Source organism: Oratosquilla oratoria, chromosome 22 (genome assembly GCF_046742065.1).
Source record: "Oratosquilla oratoria isolate Oo_2021 chromosome 22, ASM4674206v1, whole genome shotgun sequence".
Lineage (NCBI taxonomy): Eukaryota > Metazoa > Arthropoda > Malacostraca > Stomatopoda > Squillidae > Oratosquilla > Oratosquilla oratoria.
This window is the reverse complement of record NC_134798.1, coordinates 9,834,580-9,854,069: the sequence shown is the minus strand read 5'-3', so window position 1 is coordinate 9,854,069 and position 19,490 is coordinate 9,834,580. Positions and strand designations below refer to the sequence as shown.

Here is a 19,490-nt window from a genome sequence, read left to right as displayed (position 1 = left end):
TCCTTGTATATCACTTCAACAAGAAAATATCCAATACTCATCACATAATATGAAACAAATATAACATGAATAAAATGAATTCCTAAACAATAACAATTAGTAATCTAATTAATCATATCTCAAAGCAATGAAACCTTGCTCTGTTCTTACAGAAAACCAGTTCCTGTCAAGGTATTCAAGACATTTTAGCCAATCAAAGCACCGTTGCGCCTGCATGAAATCTTTTGTGGGAGGATCCTCTAATGGAGAGAAGCCTTCCTGTGGATATCTGAATGGTGTGGCCCCAAAATTTGCAACTAAATTTTCCCCAAGTGCTAGGGATACTGCAGGAAAATAGGCAATTTCTGGTCCTGTCTTAACATTGGTGAAAGCAGGACCCAACGATCGTCCATTTCTGTAAACAAATTATAACCAATGAAATGGATGTTTGGCACTTGTGAAGTATTCAAGTTAACATGCAATAACACTCTACAACACGCTTTTTGCCCTTCACACTCACATTCAACCTGCCAACATAATCATTCCTGGATCTTCAACACCTAATATTTTACAAAATAAGAATAATTACCTGTAGAATTGTACTATGCCTTCATCTAAGTCTATCGTACATGATATGATGTCTCCACATTGCCACATCTCTCCATATTTGTAGGTTGCAACATTCCATTTCCTCTGCCTGTTGCCATCATAGCTATAAGAGTCTTGAGTATCCCCTGAAATACCAAATGTTCTCTATATAGTACTGCAGATAAACTTAACTGACTAATGATCTTGGTGAACATATATCTTGTCACAGAGAGAGAGGGAAAAAATAAAATAAATAAAATAATAATAATAATAATATGCCAGGTTCATTCTTATAGTGACTTAGTTTAATGTCACAAACTTTCCCCTGTCGGGAGGCTAGGATGGTGCCCCATTACAGAGGACTTTGTAGCATGGAATTTAATGAACCATGCCTTTGGTTCAACTTCAGTGGTGGCAGGGTTCAAACCGCCATCATATAATAAAACTACTTCGTATACACTGGAGAATGAAAATACTGTATATACTTAAATTTTCAGAGCTTTTACTTCAGCTATGAGTACGACGAGAGAATCATGTGAGAGATACAAAGAAAAAAGAAGAGAAGTAAAGAAGAAGATAAAGGAGACAAAAAGGAATGCAGATGTGAAATGAGAAAGTGGATGACAGAAAATTTTGAAAGTAATAAAAAGATGCCAAAAAGATGTTTTGGAAGGAAATTAAGAGAAGGGGAGGTGAATCAAGTAGAGAAGAAAAAGTAAAAAGTGCAGATGGAGAGATGATAATGGAAGAGACAGTAAGAGGAAGATGGGCAGTGTTTTAGTGACACAGCACATCCACAGCGGCCTTGCTGTGGATGTGCTGTGTCTTGCGACACTGCTTCTGACCCAGGGCGGTGGGCAAGGTGCAGGGATGACCCGTCATCCAGGAGGTGCTCAGATGAGAGGGAGGGTGGGAGGGGTGTGAAGTGTATTTAGGGATGAAATGGGTGGGAGTGTTTTTATGCCTTTCCCTTTTTGGCTACCTCCCTTGAAAGGGGGAAAAAGCCTTGGTATATGTATGTATGTATGTATGCTAAATGTGAAGGAGGATAGGGAGGGAAAGGTAGTTGTAGTGGGAGGTGCTATGAAAATGACAGTGAATAAGAAAAATGGAGGAGAAATAAGAGAAGATGAGGTGAAAGGAGTTATTAAAATCATAAGAGCAGGTACAGCAACTGGGTTAGATGGGTGTCATGCAGTGTCTAAAAAAGGGAGGTAGAGTGATGTATTGGCTGGTGAGGTTGTTTTCTGTTTGTCTAAAAGAGAGTAGAGTACTGGAGGACTGGTGGAGTGCTTGTATTGCTCCACTTTACAAGGGAAAAGGGGACAATTATGGGAGGGTTTTAATTGAGATGATTAGGAGAGGAACAGAGGTGAGGAAAAGGTGAGAAAAAGTGTGGGTTTAGGAAAGGTAGGGGTTGAATAGATAAGATTTTTGTGATAAAGCTGATATGTGAGGAGCTTTAGGAAAATGTAACGGGTCTTCACAGATTTGGAAAAAGCTTATGACAGGGTAGACAGGAAGGCACTGTGGGAGGTACTGCATATATGGAATAGGAGGAAAGCTATAAAGAGCAGTCAAGAGTTTTTACGAGAGTAGTAGAGCTTGTGTTAGAATTAGAAATGGAGAGGTAAAGGTGGGACTTCACTACAGATGTGTCATGTCACCATGGCTGTTCAATGTATAGAAGAATGGGGTGGTGAGTGAGGTAATGCAAGGGTAATGGGTTGGGGATTGGAAATGGTTAAAGAACATGGAGAAAAGTGAAAGATATGGCAGTTGTTGTTTGCTGATAACACTGTGCTGGTAGCAGGATCAGAGGAGGGATTAAGGAAGTTAGTGATGAAGTTTGGGAAGGTATGGAAAAGAAGTAAGTTGAAAATAAATGTGGTCAAAGTAAGGTGATGAAATGTACAAGGGGAGAGAATGGCAGCAAATTGGATGTGAGTATTAGGAAGAGAGACAAGAGGATGTGGATAGTTTTAGATACCTGGGTGTGAATGTGGTGGGGAAGGGAGGAGTGGATGTGGAGGTAGAATGTAGATTGAGAGAAATGCCCAGGGGGATTAAAAAGTGTAACAAGAAATAGACATTGGGGAATGGATGGTTAGAGGAGATTTTATGAAGGGGTGATTGTGCTAACAGTGTATGGAGCAGAAACATGGAATATAAGGAAGAAAAGAAGAAAGGAAGAGTTTAAATGTACTTGAGGTGAAATCTCCAAGATGTATGATAGGGGTTACTAGGCTGGATAGCGTGAAAACTGAGGTGAGGGGGATAGTGGGGGTGGAAAAGGAGTTGGGAGATAGGGTTGATGAAAGAGTATTGGGATGGTTCGGACACATGGAAAGAATGAGTGAAGAAAGAAAAAAACATATACATACATATACCAAGGCTTTTTTCCCCCTTACCAGGGGGGTAGCAAAAAAGGGCAAGGCACAAAAACATTCCCACCCATTTCATCCCCGAAAACACTCCACACCCCTTCCACCCTCCATCCCATCTTAGCACCTCCTAGATGACGGGTCATCCCTCCACCCTGTCCACTGCCTGGGTCAGAAGCAGTGTTGCAGGACACAGCACATCCACAGCAAGGCTGCTTCATTAAATCGGCGACCCCCCCCTCTACGTCCCCCCATATAAAGGAGAGGACGGGGAGAAATCCCTTCGGGCTGCGTCAAAAATTTTTGCTCACACACACTACCTCACCCCCATTCCCCCGTCCAATCCACCTCATGCATCACAACATTTTCCATATACAACCATTCTCCATTCACCCCTGTCTTCTGTCCTCTCCCGTCCTTCCTCAACCAACATTCCCCTCTTCCCCAAAGCCCCTTTCACCCCATCCATCCATCTCATCCTAGGACGTCCCCTCATGTTCACTCCCTCCACATCTGCCTTCCATACCTCCTTTACTAGTCTTTCTTCACTCATTCTTTCCATGTGTCCAAACCATCCTAATACTCTTTCATCCACCCTATCTCCCAGCTCCCTTTCCACCCCTGTTCTCCTCCTCACTTCCTCATTTCTCACTCTATCTAGCCTAGTAACCCCCATCATACTTCTCAGACACTTCATCTCAAACACATTCAAGTTCCTTCTCTCTTCCTCTCTCAAGTGTGGAAAGCAAAGGTGAATGGAGTGATCATGAGGGGATGACCAAGGATGAGATGGATGGGTGAGGTGAAAGAGGCATTGGGAAAGAGAACATAAGACCATAACATAAGAATGAAGGAGACTGCAAGAGACCATAAGGCCTACACTAGGTAGCTCCATATCCATTACCACCTGTCATCCCCATCCATAAAGTTGTCTAACCATTTCTTAAAACAACTTATAGTTTCAGTGCTCACTACATGGTTACTAAGTCTATTCCATTCATTGACCACCCTATTAGTAAACCAATTCTTGCCTATTTCCTTCTTAAATCTAAATTTCTCCAGTTTAAATCCATTACTGTGAGTCCTGCCCTGTTGTTTTAATATGATGACCTTGTTTGTATCACCCTTGTTAAGGCCTTTGATCCACTTGAACACCTCTATTAGATCACCCTGCACTCTGTGTCTTTCCAGAGAGTGTAAGTTAAGGTGCCTAAGCCTCTCTTCGTAAGGCAAATTTCTGAGCCCAGGTATCAGTTTGACCATTCTCGTCTGTACTGATTCTAGTGAACTTATGTCCATTTTTTTGGACGGAAACCAAAACTATACCATATAGTGAAGGATGGGTCTGAATAACGCCAGATAGAGTTTGATAACTACTTCTGCACTTATATTAATAACGATCCTAGCAATAAAACCTAATGCTCTGTTAGCTCTATTTATGGCGCCAATACACTTTCCTGGTTTTAAGGTCTGGACTCACTAGAACTCCCAAGTCCCTCTTGCACTCAGTTTTCTCTAAAAATGTCATATCTAAGCCGTATCTATTTTTGGGATTGTGTAGCCCTATGTTTAACATGCTACACTTAGAGATATTGAAGGTCATTTGCCATTTCACTGACCATGTGAACAATTTGATAAGATCATCCTGCAGAACCTCTGTGTCATCTCCTGACCTAATTAGGCGTCCTATTTTAGTGTCATCTGCAAACTTACTAGCATCACTATTCATCCCATCATCTAAGTCGTTTATGTACATAATGAACAACAAGGGACCCAAAACCGAGCCCTGGGGAACCCCACTAGTAACACTGCCCCACCTGGATTTTACTCCATTTATGGTGACCCACTGTTTTCTGTTACTGATCCAAGCTCTAATCCATTCTAACACTTTTCCTCCTATGCCATGGGCTTTGATTTTATTTAGTAGTCTCTGGTGTGGCACCTTGTCGAATGCTTTGCTAAGCCAAGGTAAATAACATCATAACTATCATTGTTATCTGATGCCTTGTATACTTTAAAGTAAAAAGATAGAAGATTAGTCACACATGACTTATCCTTGGAGAAACCATGCTGTGTGTCATGAATCAAATTATGTCTCTTGATATGTTCTGTCTATTTATTATTATTGATTCAAGCATTTTACCTATAACCAATGTCAAACTGATTGGCTTGTAGTTGCATATAGACAATTTATCTCCTTAAAAACAGGAACAATGTTTGCCTGCCCCCAAGCAGTAGGTACAAAACCAGTGTCTACCAATCTATTAAATATTTCAGTTAACTGGTCGCAATTTCAAATTTACACTCCCTAAGCACTCTTGGAAAAATTCCTTCTGGACCCAGGGATCTTGTAGCTTTAAGTCTTTCAATCCATTTGACTATTTCTTCTTTACTAATGCTGATATTAGATAGTCTACTTTCCTCATCCCCACTGAAAATCAGATTGCACTCAGGTACCTTATCTAACCTTTCATTAGTAAACATATACATCATACATATACCAAAGGCTTTTTTCCCCTTACACAGGAGGTAGCCAAAAAGAAAAAGGCATAGATACCACTCCCACTCATTCCATCCCCTATATACTCCACTCCCCTCCACCCTCCCTCTCATCTTGGCACCTCCTGGATGATGGGTCATCCCTGCATCCTGTCCACTGCCCTGGGTCAGAAGCAGTGTCGCAAGACACAGCACATCCACAGCAAAGCTACTTCATTAAATCAATGACCCCCCCTCTCCGTCCCCTCATAAAAAAAAGGAGAAGACTGGGAGAAATCCCTTCGGGCTGCGTCAAAATATTTCTCATACATACTTCCTCATCCCCCATCCCCCACCCACTCCCCCTCATAGATCACCCCTATCTTCTGTCCTCTCCCATCCTTCCTCAACAGACATTCCTCTCTTTCATAATGCCCCTTTTACCCCATCCATCCATCTCATCCTAGGACACCCCCTCATATTCACTCCTTCCACTACTGGCTTCCACACCTCTTTTACTAATTTTTCTTCACTCATTCTTTCCATGTGTCCAAACCATCCTAATACTCTTTCATCAACCCTATCTCCCAACTCCCTTTCCACCCCTGTTCTCCTCCTCACCTCCTCATTTCTCACACTATCTAGCCTAGTAATCCCTATCATACTTCTCAGACATTTCATTTCAAACACATTCAAACTCCTTCTCTCTTCCTCTCTTATGTTCCATGTTTCTGCCCCGTAAAGTGCTGTCAGCACAATCACTCCTTCATATACAATACAATGAGAAACAGATACTAAAGACATTGTAGATGAATTATTAGAACTTAAAGTGAGTACAAGATAATGTACCGAGAAATATCGATGCTAAGGAAAGCCAATGAAGAGAACAATAGGGAGACCGATGAATTAAAAAAGGAATTAAAGCAACTTAAGGGAGAAAATGAAAGACTAAAAAATGAGGACACAAAAAGGAATGAGAATTTGAAACAAGAAATTAAAAGCCAAATGAAAGAAATGACTGAAAAGGTGGAAGAAAAAATCAAAGAAAATGACATACAAGAAATAAAGAAACAGTAGAAAATTGAACAGGAAAGTCAAGAAATATCCCTAAAGAAAATAATGGAACAACAAGTCAAAGATAATACCAAGGAAACAGTGATTCAGGTGATCAAAGAGAAAGGGAACCTAGTTAGGGACACAGTGGATAGAAAAAGATGTATAATCTATGGCATCAAAGAAAAACACGATATACCTAGATATCAGAGGGCAAAGGAAGAGAAAGAGCTTGCCAAGGAAATTCTAAAAGAATTACAAACAGATGAACAAAGCTGGGATCGGAGAAATTGAGGAAACCCATAGGATGGGAAGATATATTTTAAAGAAAAAAAATACAGGCCACTGAAAGTTAAACTTAAATCTCAAACAAGCGCAGAAGATATACTATCCAGAACAATGAAGTTAGCAAATAGTGAAAATTACAAAAATATCTGGACAAAAAAAGAAATGACTGAGGAAGAAAAAGAGAAAGAAAAAGAACTTAAGAATGAAGCGAACGAAAAGAATTAAAAAAGAACTGAAACGGTGGAGAGTGATAGATCCGAGACTGAGAAAATGGTATATAAAGAAAATGGAAACAAAGAAGACAGAAAGAGAAGAGGAGAAAGGAAATTAAAAATAAGTTATACTAATATAGATGGAATAATCTCAGGAATGAACAAATTAAATGATTACCTGGCCTTAGAAAAACCAGACATAATGGGAATAGTGGAAACTAAATTAAAGCGTAACCTAACTCCCTATACTGTGGGAAACTGTTTATACAACTGTTGAACAAAGAATAGAAGGGACAAACTGGGTAGAGGAGTTCTAATTTTGACCAAGAAAGATTTGAATGTGAACAAAATAACTGAAGGAAAAAATAATGATACAAGTAGAAAGTAAACATATGAAGAGCAGAAAATTTGCAGTGGTGTACATGCCCCCCAAAACACAGGCCTGGTCAGAAAATGATCATTCCAAATTATTAGAGGATACTAAATACGAATTAACTGAAATACTGAAAGACTGCGAGAAAAAAAAGGGACGGGGATTGGGACTAGACATCCCTCTCCTTGTAGCCCTACAGGGCACATTCCTAGAAAAAAAGGCAGAGGCATAAGAGGGGCTGGAGGGCCTCGGTCCAGCACCCTAAGGTTTGGGTCTTTTAATGTGCGTGGATGTGGTACAGACGAGGTGTAAAAGGGAAGAGATAGGTAGTATGTTTGTGAGAAGAAAGATGGATGTGTTGGCTTTGAGTGAAACTAAGCTGAAAGGGAAGGGCGATTGTAAGTTTGGGAGTGTAAGTGGGAGGTTATCAGGAGTGAAGAGAGGGCGAGGGAGGGAAGGGGTGGCTATACTAGTAAGTGAAGAGATAGGTAAACGTGTAGTGGAGTGGAAGGAGGTTTCCTCTAGGATAATGTGGATGAAGGTGAAACTGGGAAAGGAGATGTGGGTTTTTGTAAGTGCATATGGGCCTGGCAGTGAGAAGAATGTAGAAGATAGGGAGGCCTTATGGATAGATTTAAATGAGTGCATAGAGGGTTTAAGGAGAAGTGTAAATGTAATAGTACTGGGAGACCTTAATGCTAGGGTAGGAAAGGAGCCAATTGATGGAGTGGTTGGGAAATGTGGAGTTCCAGGAAAGAATCGTAGTGGAGAGTTGATGGTGGAAATGTGTCTAGAGAGTTGATGATAGCAAATACAGTGTTTTGGAAGAAAGTCAAGCATAAGTACACATGGGACAGGGTGGTGGAGGGAAAGGTGGTAGATAGAGCTTTAATGGACTATGTAGTGGTAAATAGGATTATGATAGGAAGAGTTAGGGATGTACATGTGCTAAGGGGAGAGGGTTGGGAGAGGGTGGGGAAATATCAGATCATTTTCTGGAAGGTAAGTTGAGAGTGGAGGACAGATGGAGGAAGAGGAAAGGGACAAAAGGTAGGGAGGTGCTTAGAGTGAACTCTCTAAACGAAGAGGAAAAGGAGAAGGAGTACAAGAGGAAGCTGAAGGAGGAGTGGGAGGGAGTGAAGGATAGAGTGGAGGTAGGTGTGGAGGAGGAATGGGGATGGTTCAAGGAGGGAGTCACAAAGTGTGCAAGGATGGTGTGTGGAACAAGAAGGTCAGGAGGAAATAGAAGGAAGGGTAGTAAATGGTGGGATGAGGAAATGAAGAAGGTTGTAGAAGAGAAGAAGCGAGCTTTCACAGATTGGTTACAAAGTAGGACGAGGGAGTCATATGAGACGTACAGGGAAAAGAAAAGAGAAGTAAAGAAAAAGGTAAAGGAGGCAAAGAGGAGAGCAGATGTGAAATGGGGTAAGAGTATGACAGAAAATTTTGAAAGTAATAAAAAGATATTTTGGAAAGAAATTAAGAGAGGAAGAGGAGGCAAATCAAGTGGGGAAGAAAGGGTAAGAGGTGCAGATGGAGAGATGATAATGGAGGAGAAGGCAGTAAGGGGAAGATGGGCAGAATATTTTAGGGAGTTGCTTAATGTGAAGGAGGATAGGGAGGGAAAGATAGCTGCAGTGGGAAATGCTAAGAAAATGACCGTGATGAGTGAGGAAAATGGAGGAGAAATAAGGAAGGATAAAGTGAAGGCAGCAGTTAAGATGATGAAAGCAGGTAAGGCACCTGGTCTGGATGGATGCCATGCAGAATGTCTTAAAAAAGGAGGTATAGTGATGGTGGACTGGTTGGTGAGGTTATTTAATGTTTGCTGGAGAGAAGGTAGAGTGCCAGAGGACTGGAGGAGTGCGTGTATAGTTCCACTTTACAAGGGAAAGGGGGACAAGTGTGAATGTAGTAGTTTCAGAGGGATTAGCTTGTTAAGTGTAGTTGGGAAGGCTTATGGGAGGATATTGATTGAGAGGATTAGGAGAGGAACAGAGGGAGTAATTGGTGAGGAACAGTGTGGGTTTAGGACAGGTAGAGGTTGTGTAGATCAGATTTTTGTGGTAAGACAGATATGTGAGAAAGCTATAGGTAAGGGGAAGGATATTTTCTGGGCCTTTATGGATCTGGAAAAGGCTTACGACAGGGTAGACAGAAAGGCATTGTGGGAGGTTATGCGGATATACGGGATAGGAGGAAAGCTTCTGGGAGCTGTCAAGAGTTTTTATGAGAGTAGTAGAGCTTGTGTCAGGATTAGAAATGGAGAGAGTGAGTGGTTTGAGGTAAAGGTGGGACTTCGTCAGGGATGCGTTATGTCACCCTGGCTGTTCAACTTATACATGGATGGGGTGGTGCGAGAGGTGAATGCAAGGGTAGTGGGTCAGGGATTGGAGATGGTTAAGGGAAATGGAGAAAAAAGGGAGGTGAGCCAGCTGTTGTTTGCGGACGACACTGCACTTGTGGCAGGATCGGAGGAGGGATTGAGGAAGCTGGTGACAGAGTTTGGGAGAGTGTGTGATAGAAGAAAGCTGAAGATAAATGTGGGTAAAAGTAAGGTGATGAGATGTACAAGAGGTGAAAGTGGCAGTAATCTGGAAGTGAGCATTAAGGGAGAGCAACTGGAGGAAGTGGATAGTTTTAGATATTTGGGTGCAAATGTGGCAGGAAAGGGTGGAGTGAAGGTGGAGGTAGAATGTAGATTGAGAGAAGCGAGTAAATGCCTTGGTGGTTTAAAAAGTGTAATGAGGAATAGGAAGCTGGGAATGGATGCTAAGAGGAGACTGTATGAAGGAGTGATTGTGCCAACAGCACTGTATGGAGCAGAAACATGGAACATGAGAGAGGAAGAGAGAAGGAACTTGAATGTGTTTGAGATGAAGTGTCTGAGAAGTATGATGGGGGTTACTAGGCTAGATAGAGTGAGAAATGAGGAGGTGAGGAGAACAGGGGTGGAAAGGGAGCTGGGAGATAGGGTGGATGAAAGAGTATTAGGATGGTTTGGACACATGGAAAGAATGAGTGAAGAAAGACTAGTAAAGGAGGTATGGAAGGCAGATGTGGAGGGAGTGAACATGAGGGGACGTCCTAGGATGAGATGGATGGATGGGGTGAAGGGGGCTTTGGGGAAGAGGGGAATGTCGGTTGAGGAAGGACGGGAGAGGACAGAAGACAGGGGTGAATGGAGAATGGTTGTATATGGAAAATGTTGTGATGCATGAGGTGGATTGGACGGGGAATGGGGGTGAGGTAGTGTGTGTGAGCAAAAATTTTTGACGCAGCCCGAAGGGATTTCTCCCTGTCCTCTCCTTTATATGGGGGGACGGAGAGGGGGGGTCGCCAATTTAATGAAGCGGCCTTGCTGTGGATGTGCTGTGTCCTGCGACACTGCTTCTGACCCAGGGCAGTGGACAGGGTGCAGGGATGACCCATCATCTAGGAGGTGCTAAGATGGGAGGGAGGGTGGAGGGGTGTGGAGTGTTTTCGGGGATGAAACGGGTGGGAATGTTTTTGTGCCTTGTCCTTTTTGGCTACCCCCCTGGTAAGGGGGAAAAAAGCCTTGGTATATGTATGTATGTTTGCCATATACATTAATGACATGAAGGTGTAGAGTGTTATATGAATTTCTTTGCAGATGATGCAAAGATACTAAAGGTAAAAACAGAGGAAGAATGCAACTCATTGCAACAAGATTATGACAAGATCTGGAATTGGACCCAAAAGTGGGAAGTAAAATTCAATATAAAGAAATGTAGTATAATGGAGTTTGGAAAGAGTAAAAACAGAATATCAAAAGATTACAAAATTGGTGAAGAAAAGGTGAAAAAAGTAAACTCAGAGAAAGATCTTGTAGTGATGATTGGCAAGGACATGACACCAGATAAGCATATTAACAAAATATTCAGAGAAACCTACAATATATTGAGATCAATCAAAGTGGTGTTTGCCTATTTGGACAAAGAAATGATAAAGAAAATCCTAACTACACTAATAAGACCAAAACTTGAGTAAGCAGCAGCACTCTGGACACCCAGTGCCAAAAAGAACATTAAAAACTAGAAAGGTTACATAGAGCAACAACCAAACTAGCACCAACTCTTTCCGAACTAACATATGAGCAAAGACTGTCCAAATTAGAACTACCAACTTTGGAACAGAGAAGAGAAAGAGGTGACCTGCTGACTATCTATAGAATAATGAAAGGAATGGAAGTTTTAGATAGGGATGACTTGTTAATATGGGACAACAGTAAAACGAGAGGACACAAAAAGAAACTAAAAAAAGATAGTTACAGAAGAAATTTAAAAAGGAACAGCTTCCCACAATAAATTAGACAATGAAACAGTGTATGCAAACACTATACAAGATTTTAAGAAAAAACTTGATGCTGAGAGATACAAAGACGGATCACCACAAGCATAGCTCTCTTCCTGTATAATACAACTAGGTAAATATATAACCTCCTCTTAGCATCCATTCCCAGATACAGGTAAACGTCGACTTACGATGGCATTAGGTTTCGATAGAGCCATCGTAAGACGATTTCATCGTAAGTCGATCCCCAATTTGTGTATCACTCTGTTCCGTGGTCACTGTACCTAGCCTACCTGTATATTAACCACCAGAGATACTGAATATATCATATTAAACATGTACAGTAGTTTATTTAATTATTCTTATCATTTTTACCCTATTCAATCACTATAGTATGTATTTTCAGTACGGAACTTAAATCTCGCGGGCAGCAGCCAATGCCAGCCGTACGACGTGACGTAATAATACTCGCATCATAAAATATAGTCACCGCTTATATCGATCGTTCTCTCTTTCACCCGCGAATTTTGAAAAACCACAGAGAATGGGATTCAGGGCACATTTGAGAGAATGTAAAAACACTGGGGCGACTACAATAAATATAATCAAGACGCCGATATGGCAGCGTCGCGAATCCACTTGCTCCTCATGACGCCTACGTGTGCGCACCGTATGGAAGGGGTTAAATATATGATATCGTCGTCGTCGTCATCGTAAAGTCGAAAAATCGTAAGTCGCAGCCATCGTAAGTCAACGTTTACCTGTATAAACATTACACTTTTTAATCCACCGAGGCACTTACTTCTTTCAATCTACATTCTACCTCCACCCCGACTCCAGATGTCTATTTCTCATTACACTTTTTAATCCACCAAAGCATTTACTCGCTTCTCTCAATCTACATTCTACCTCCACCATCACTCCTCCCTTTCCTGCCACATTCACACCCAAGTATCTAAAACTATTCACTTCCTCCAGTCTCTCTCCCTTAGTGCTCACTTCCAGCCTGCTGTCACTCTCTCCCCTTGTACATCTTATCACCTTACTTTTGCCCACATTTATCTTCAGCTTCCTTCTGTCACACACCTTCTCAAACTCAGTCACTAACTTCCCCAATCCTTCCTCTGATCCTGCTACAAGCACGGTGTCGTCAGCAAACAACAACTGGCTCACCTCCCACTTTTCTCTATTTTCTCTAACCATCTCCAATCCCTGACTCACTACCCTTGCATTCACCTCTCACACCAACCCATCCATGTATAGATTGAACAGCCGGGGTGACATAACACATCCATGATGAAGTCCCACCTTTACCTCAAACCATTCACTCTCTCCATTTCTAATCCTAACACAAGCTCTACTACTCTCGTAAAACTCTTGACTGCTCTTAACACCAGCCTTTTCCAGATCCATAAAAGCCCAAAAAACATTCTTACCTTTTCCTATAGCTTTCTCACATATCTGTCTTACCACAAAATCTGATCTACACAACCCTGTCCTAAAACCACACTGTTCCTCACCAATTACTCCCTCTTTTCCTCTCCTAATCCTCTCAATCAAGACCTTCCCATAAGCCTTCCCAACTACACTCAACAAGCTGATCCCTCTGAAACTACTATACTCATACTTGTCCCCTTTTCCCTTGTAAAGTTTAACTATACAGGCACTCCTCCAGTCCTTCAGCACTCTACTCTCTCTTAAACAAACATTAAATAACCTCACCAGCCAGTCCACCATAACTGTACCTCCTTTCTTCAGACATTCTACATGGCATCCATCCAACCCAGGTGCCTTACCTGCTCTCATCATCTTAACAGCTCTTTCACTTCACCTTTTCCTATTTCTCCTTCATTTTCCTCACTCATCACTCTCATTTTCTTAGCGCTTTCCACTGCACCAACCTTTCCCTCCCTATCCTCCTTCACAATTAGCAACTCCCTAAAATACTCTGCCCACCTTCCTCTCACTGCCTTTTCTTCCATTATCATCTCTCCATCTGCACCTTTTACCTTCTCTACTTGATTTGCCTCCTCTTCCTCTTTTCATTTCTTACCAAAACATTTTTTTATTACTTTCAAAACACCCAGAGAAAATTAGTAAACATGAGAGAAAATATCTTTTAAACTCCTCACCCAATGTCTGTTGAGGAGGTAAGGTATAAGACAGAAGATAGGAGTGAGTGGAGAATGGTTGTGTATGGGTGATGCTGTGATGCATGGAAGGGAGTCAGTCTGGGGTGGAGGTGGAGGGTTTAGGGAGTACAAGTGATTGGTATTTTGATGCAGCCCATAGGAATTTCTCCCCATCTTCTCTTTTTTATACATGAAGAGACAGAGAGGGGGGCCCCTGATTAAATGAAGCAGCCTTGCTAAGGATGTGCTGTATCTTGCTGCACTGTTTCTGATCCAGGGTGATGAGCAAGATCCAGGGATGACCCAGCATCCATGAGGAGCCAAAAAAAGAGGGAGGGAGGGGTGGTGAATGGAAGTGAAGTATTTGGGGATGAAATGGGAGTGGATTTGTGCCTTTTGACTTTGGCTACCTCCCTTTTGTGGGTGAAAAAGCCTTTGGTATATGTATGCATGAGTAGGTAAGCTTGCACTATTACTAACACATCTATCCAGGAGTGGACAGTGAGTACCCACAACCACTGGTATGCATGGAAATCCATGCTAATAGATGATTCTACTTCTAATAAATAACTTAATTTCATCACCAGAGGGTGTGGAAATGCTACCAGTTTCATCTGACCATACACTTTACACTTCATGTGAAGTGTCATTTGCCTTAAAATGGGTAGAGGGAGCATACTCACCAACTCCCTTTTCTGCTGAGAACTGACAACCCAGTGTTGCCCATCCAACCTGCATAACACCTTTGGTACCAAGCATTAATTCATACTGCCATTTGCCTGTAACAAAAATAAAAAATAAATAATAAATAATTGGTCTTACTGGTTTAAAATCATCAAAATATTTCATCTGACATAAGACAAATCATAACCATTTTAACAGTATATTTTAAAAGAGAGAGAGAAAAAGACAGGGAGAGAGAGAGACAGAGAGAGAGAGAGAGAGAGAGAGAGAGAGAGAGAGAGAGAGAGAGGAGAGAGAGAGGAGAGAGAGAGAGAGAGAGAGAGAGAGAGAGAGGAGAGAGAGAGAGGGGAGAGAGAGGGGAGAGAGGGAGGGAGAGGGTAGAGGGGGATAAGGGAGTGAGGGGAGTGGGGAGGAGAGAGGGGAGAGGGGAGAGGGAAGAGGGGAGGGAGAGGGGAGAGGGGGAGGGAGAGGGGAGAGGGGGAGGGAGAGGGGAGAGGGAAAAGGGGGAGGGAGAGGGGGGGAGGGAGAGAGAGAGAGAGAGAGAGAGAGAGAGAGAGAGAGAGAGAGAGAGAGAGAGGGGGGAAGAGGAGAAAAAAGAAAAATAAACAAGAGAAAGGGAAGAGAGAAAGAGATAATTATTTTACCTTTAAAAACACATGTGTTGGATTTAATTGTAGCAAAGTTGTCTTCTGAAGTAAGTATGAGAACATCAAATTTAAATTTTCCTACTTTACAAAATTCATCAAACTGAACCTTTGGAGGACCTAACCGACCACGTAATGGGCCTGCAGGTGGCATCTGGAAGACAAAAAAAGAAATAAGTAAATAATAATAATAACAATAATAATAATAAAATACAGAGAATGGAAGTGAACATATACCAAGGGCTTTTCCTTCCTATTAGGGAGGTAGCCAAAGTCAAAAGGCATAATTCCACTACCACACATTTCATCCCCACTCTCACTCCACTCCTACTCACCACCCCTCCATCCTTCTCTTTTTTCTTGGCTCCTCCTGGATGATGGGTCATCCCTGCATTTCACCCAATGAATAAACAAATAAAATAATAGATAATTGAAAAAAGAGAAAGCCAAGAAAAAGAAAATTAGCTATATAAGAATATTGGCAAGAACTTTTTCAGGTGGTAACAAATAAAGCCAATCTTTTGACTATGTGAATGCTTTCTCTCAACCAAACGGTCATTTGACAGTAGCAAGACAAGGTAGCTACAAGTCAAGTGGGAAGGATAGCTAGGTTTGAGGGCTCTTGCATTGAACTGTATGCCTTTCATTTTCACTGGGAATGATCTTGGTTTCTGAGTGTAGATGTTCTTTTGGAGAGTATGTGATAGAAGAAAGCTAAAGATAAATGTGGGTAAAAGTAAGGTGATGAGATGTACAAGGGGTGAAAGTGGCAGTAGACTGGAAGTGAGCATTAAGGGAGAGCGACTGGAGGAAGTGGATAGTTTTAGATACTTGGGTGCAAATGTGGCAGGAAAAGGTGGAGTGAAGGTGGAGGTAGAATGTAGATTGAGAGAAGCGAGTAAATGCCTTGGTGGATTGAAGAGTGTAATGAGGAATAGACATTTGGGAATGGATGCTAAGAGGAGACTGTATGAAGGAGTGATTGTGCCAACAGCACTGTATGGGGCAGAAACATGGAACATAAGAGAGGAAGAGAGAAGGAGTTTGAATGTGTTTGAGATGAGGTGTCTGAGAAGTATGATGGGGGTTACTAGGCTAGATAGAGTGAGAAATGAGGAGGTGAGGAGAAGAATGGGGGTGGAAAGGGAGTTGGGAGATGAGGTGGATGGATGGGGTGAAGGGGGCTTTGGGGAAGAGGGGAATGTCTGTTGAAGAAGGACGGGAGAGGACAGAAGACAGGGGTGAATGGAGAATAGTTGTACTGTATATGGATGATGTTGTGATGCATGAGGTGGAATGGGTGGGGGGATGGGGGTGAGGTAGTATGTGTGAGCAAAATCTAATGCAGCCCGAAGGGATTTCTCCCCGTCTTCTCCTTTTATGCATGGGAGGACAGAGGGGGGGTTGCCGATTTAATGAAGCGGCCTTGCTGTGGATGTGCTGTGTCTTGCGACACTGCTTCTGACCCAGGGCAGTGGACAAGGTGCAGGGATGACCCGTCATCCAGGAGATGCTAAGATAAGAGGGAGGGTGGAGGGGTGTGGAGTGTATTCAGGGATGGAATGGGTGGGAATGATTTTATGCCTTTTCCTTTTTGGCTACCTCCCTTGTAAGGGGGAAAAAGCCTTGGTATATGTATGTATGTATATATTATATCTAAAGAGGAAGGGACTATCTCCAAAGTACAGTTAGGACTGTTTCTGTCATAGGCTGAAAATAGTAGAAGGGAGCTGTTACCAGCTATCAGCACTCCATGTGTGATGAGGCATAAGGAATACAACTACACACACTCGTGGCACTGTGGTTCGAGTTCTTGCCTGCCACTACGCCAGTCTGGGTTCAACTCCCGCCCAGAGCTGAAATAATTTCAGTATTGCTGTGCTGCAGGGTGTTACTCCGACTTTCGTGGGCAGGGAGTTGGGGGTGTGTATGCATGTAAGGTCACAGTATTACCCATAGATCGGTCATATGAGCTCTGAACTCTCATCCCGGAGGTTAATAACTGTCAATCACAAATCCAACACATGATCCAAGGCCATGTTGAATGGTGAAGTTGATAAAGACCAGTGTGATTGATGTCAGGGATGCCCATTTATCCATAAGGTTCTAATATGAAAGGAACAATGATTTTTTTTTTTTTTTTTTGTGAGTATAGGATGAATATAGGCCTTCTGGTATGTGTATGTACAACAATGCTGTGCTGTGCCTTGCTGCATTGCTTCTGACCCAGGCAGTGGACAGGAGACAGGGATGACTTGTCATCCATGAGAAGCTAAGATGAGAGAAAAACAAGGCATGATGGATGGGAGTGGAATGGGTAGGAGTGGGTGCGTATCTTTGACTTGGCTACCTCCTTTATTAGAGGGAAGAAGCCCTTGGTATTTAGATATAGATAAAATGTACAACAGAAAATATTCATTATCAAAATGGAATGTATTTTCAATATAACAACTAATCTGCAACTTGCTTATCTCAGCACACACACATTAAAGAACTTACCTGGGTAGAACACAAATGGTCCAGTCTTTGACGAATTATGTACTGTATGCTATTACCATTCAATAGTTCATTCCACTGCCCACTAAAATGAATAAAATAATGCATCATTCATTCTCTGAAATGTATAAACTTGCACAGAATCTAATGTTTAATTGACTGTAATAGATTTCCAACCAGTAAAACTTAAGGCAATAATTATCATCATCCAATACTTTGCATTTTTCTCTACATTTGGCTATGCTCATAGTCTGTCTAGATTTTTTTTGTCTCAGACCCTTTGCCCTGTCTACAAACAACTTAGTATAGCTAATCATTCCTTCCATCATGGAAATCAAGAACATATACTCACTTATAAAAATGTCAATATTTAGTATCAACTCTAGTTTTGTAATTGTAAATGTAACTATAGTCATAATCAAAGACCAAACTAACTGATATTTAATAACTACCTTAAAAACTCATCTAACTTATATTGTGATTATAAGATTGTGGTTGTATATTATCTGATGCCTGACACTTCTATGACACCACCTATTCCTTACTGTTAATTACTTCAAAGTATATTTTATGACTTACTCAAGGCACATTCCTCGCCGATCTTGAGCCTGAATGACACATATATCATCTCCAAAGATATACCGAATCATGGCATCCAACAACTTATCTGTAATTAAATAATATTCATTGAAATACAAACAGCATTCAATGACACATCTATACAGTATGCCCTTACTACAAACTTGCTTTCTGTTGGCAGGATTCAAACTGCCTCCACTCTTGGTCTCTGTTCAAGTAGTGACACACTAACCCACTCTACCAACAAGCAATTCAACTAGATATATACACACAGGAGAGGATATGAGGCACATCAACCAAACAATATCCTAGCTTGTCACACAAGTCATACAAGGAGAGACAGTGAAAGAAATATAAGAAAGAGATGACTTCATTATAGCATTCAGGTCTATAAAGGGAGTACATTATATTGACAGAAGAGACCATTTGATTAGTGACAGGATGGCTTTAACCCTTAGCACATGATGATGCCAACATTGGAGTCATGAGTGGTTATACAAGGATGACAGCATCAGCGTCCTGATTATATTTATTTTGTAGTTGTAGCTGAGAGACCCTGTATTCTGTGAATAGGCTTGATCATGTTTTCTTAATTATCAACATTCAGGGTGAAAAAGAATAAGTATTACAGCTGTAACTTTATATTTTATAATATGCACATTGTGATGCATCATCGAATCATTGTACATCAAGTAGCCAAACACTGTGCGCAAGTATTTGACTTGTATTAAAGAGGTCATGAAAAGAACTTTCTTGGCATACAAGTGAATACAGATGTGTGTGTGTGCATATTCATATATATATATATATATATATATATATATATATATATATATATATATATATACATACATATACCAAGGCTTTTTCCCCCTTCCAAGGGAGGTAGCCAAAAAGGGAAAGGCATAAAAACACTCCCACCCATTTCATCCCTAAATACACTCCACACCCCTCCCACCCTTCCTCTCATCTGAGCACCTCCTGGATGACGGGTCATCCCTGCACCCTGTCCACCGCCCTGGGTCAGAAGCAGTGTCGCAAGACACAGTACATCCACAGCAAGGCCGCTTCATTTAATCGGCGACCCCCCCTCTCCATCCCCCTTTGCATATAAGGAGAGGACGGGGAGAAATCCCTTCGGGCTGCGTAAAAAATTACTCACACATACTACCCCACCCCCCACCCCCCCGCCCATTCCTCCTCATGCAGTCACAACATCATCCATATACAACCATTCTCCACTCACCTCTGTCTTCCGTCCTCTCCCTTCCTTCCTCAACAGACAT

General features: G+C 41.7%; 1 protein-coding gene across 5 annotated transcripts in view; it reads right to left on the bottom strand.

Moving 5' to 3' along the window:
* The window catches only part of LOC143037426 (E3 ubiquitin-protein ligase RNF123-like), an 87,946-nt gene that overhangs the window by 52,866 nt on the left and 15,590 nt on the right, over nucleotides 1-19,490 (bottom strand). For all 5 annotated transcript variants that reach the window (XM_076205610.1, XM_076205609.1, XM_076205608.1 and 2 more), the window contains exons 3-8: nucleotides 18,205-18,292; nucleotides 17,629-17,710; nucleotides 15,130-15,283; nucleotides 14,485-14,580; nucleotides 569-713; nucleotides 151-394 (exon numbers count right to left, since the gene is read on the bottom strand). In XM_076205610.1, the coding sequence (XP_076061725.1) occupies nucleotides 151-394; nucleotides 569-713; nucleotides 14,485-14,580; nucleotides 15,130-15,283; nucleotides 17,629-17,710; nucleotides 18,205-18,292 (809 nt within the window). The remainder of the gene's footprint in view (nucleotides 1-150; nucleotides 395-568; nucleotides 714-14,484; nucleotides 14,581-15,129; nucleotides 15,284-17,628; nucleotides 17,711-18,204; nucleotides 18,293-19,490) is intronic.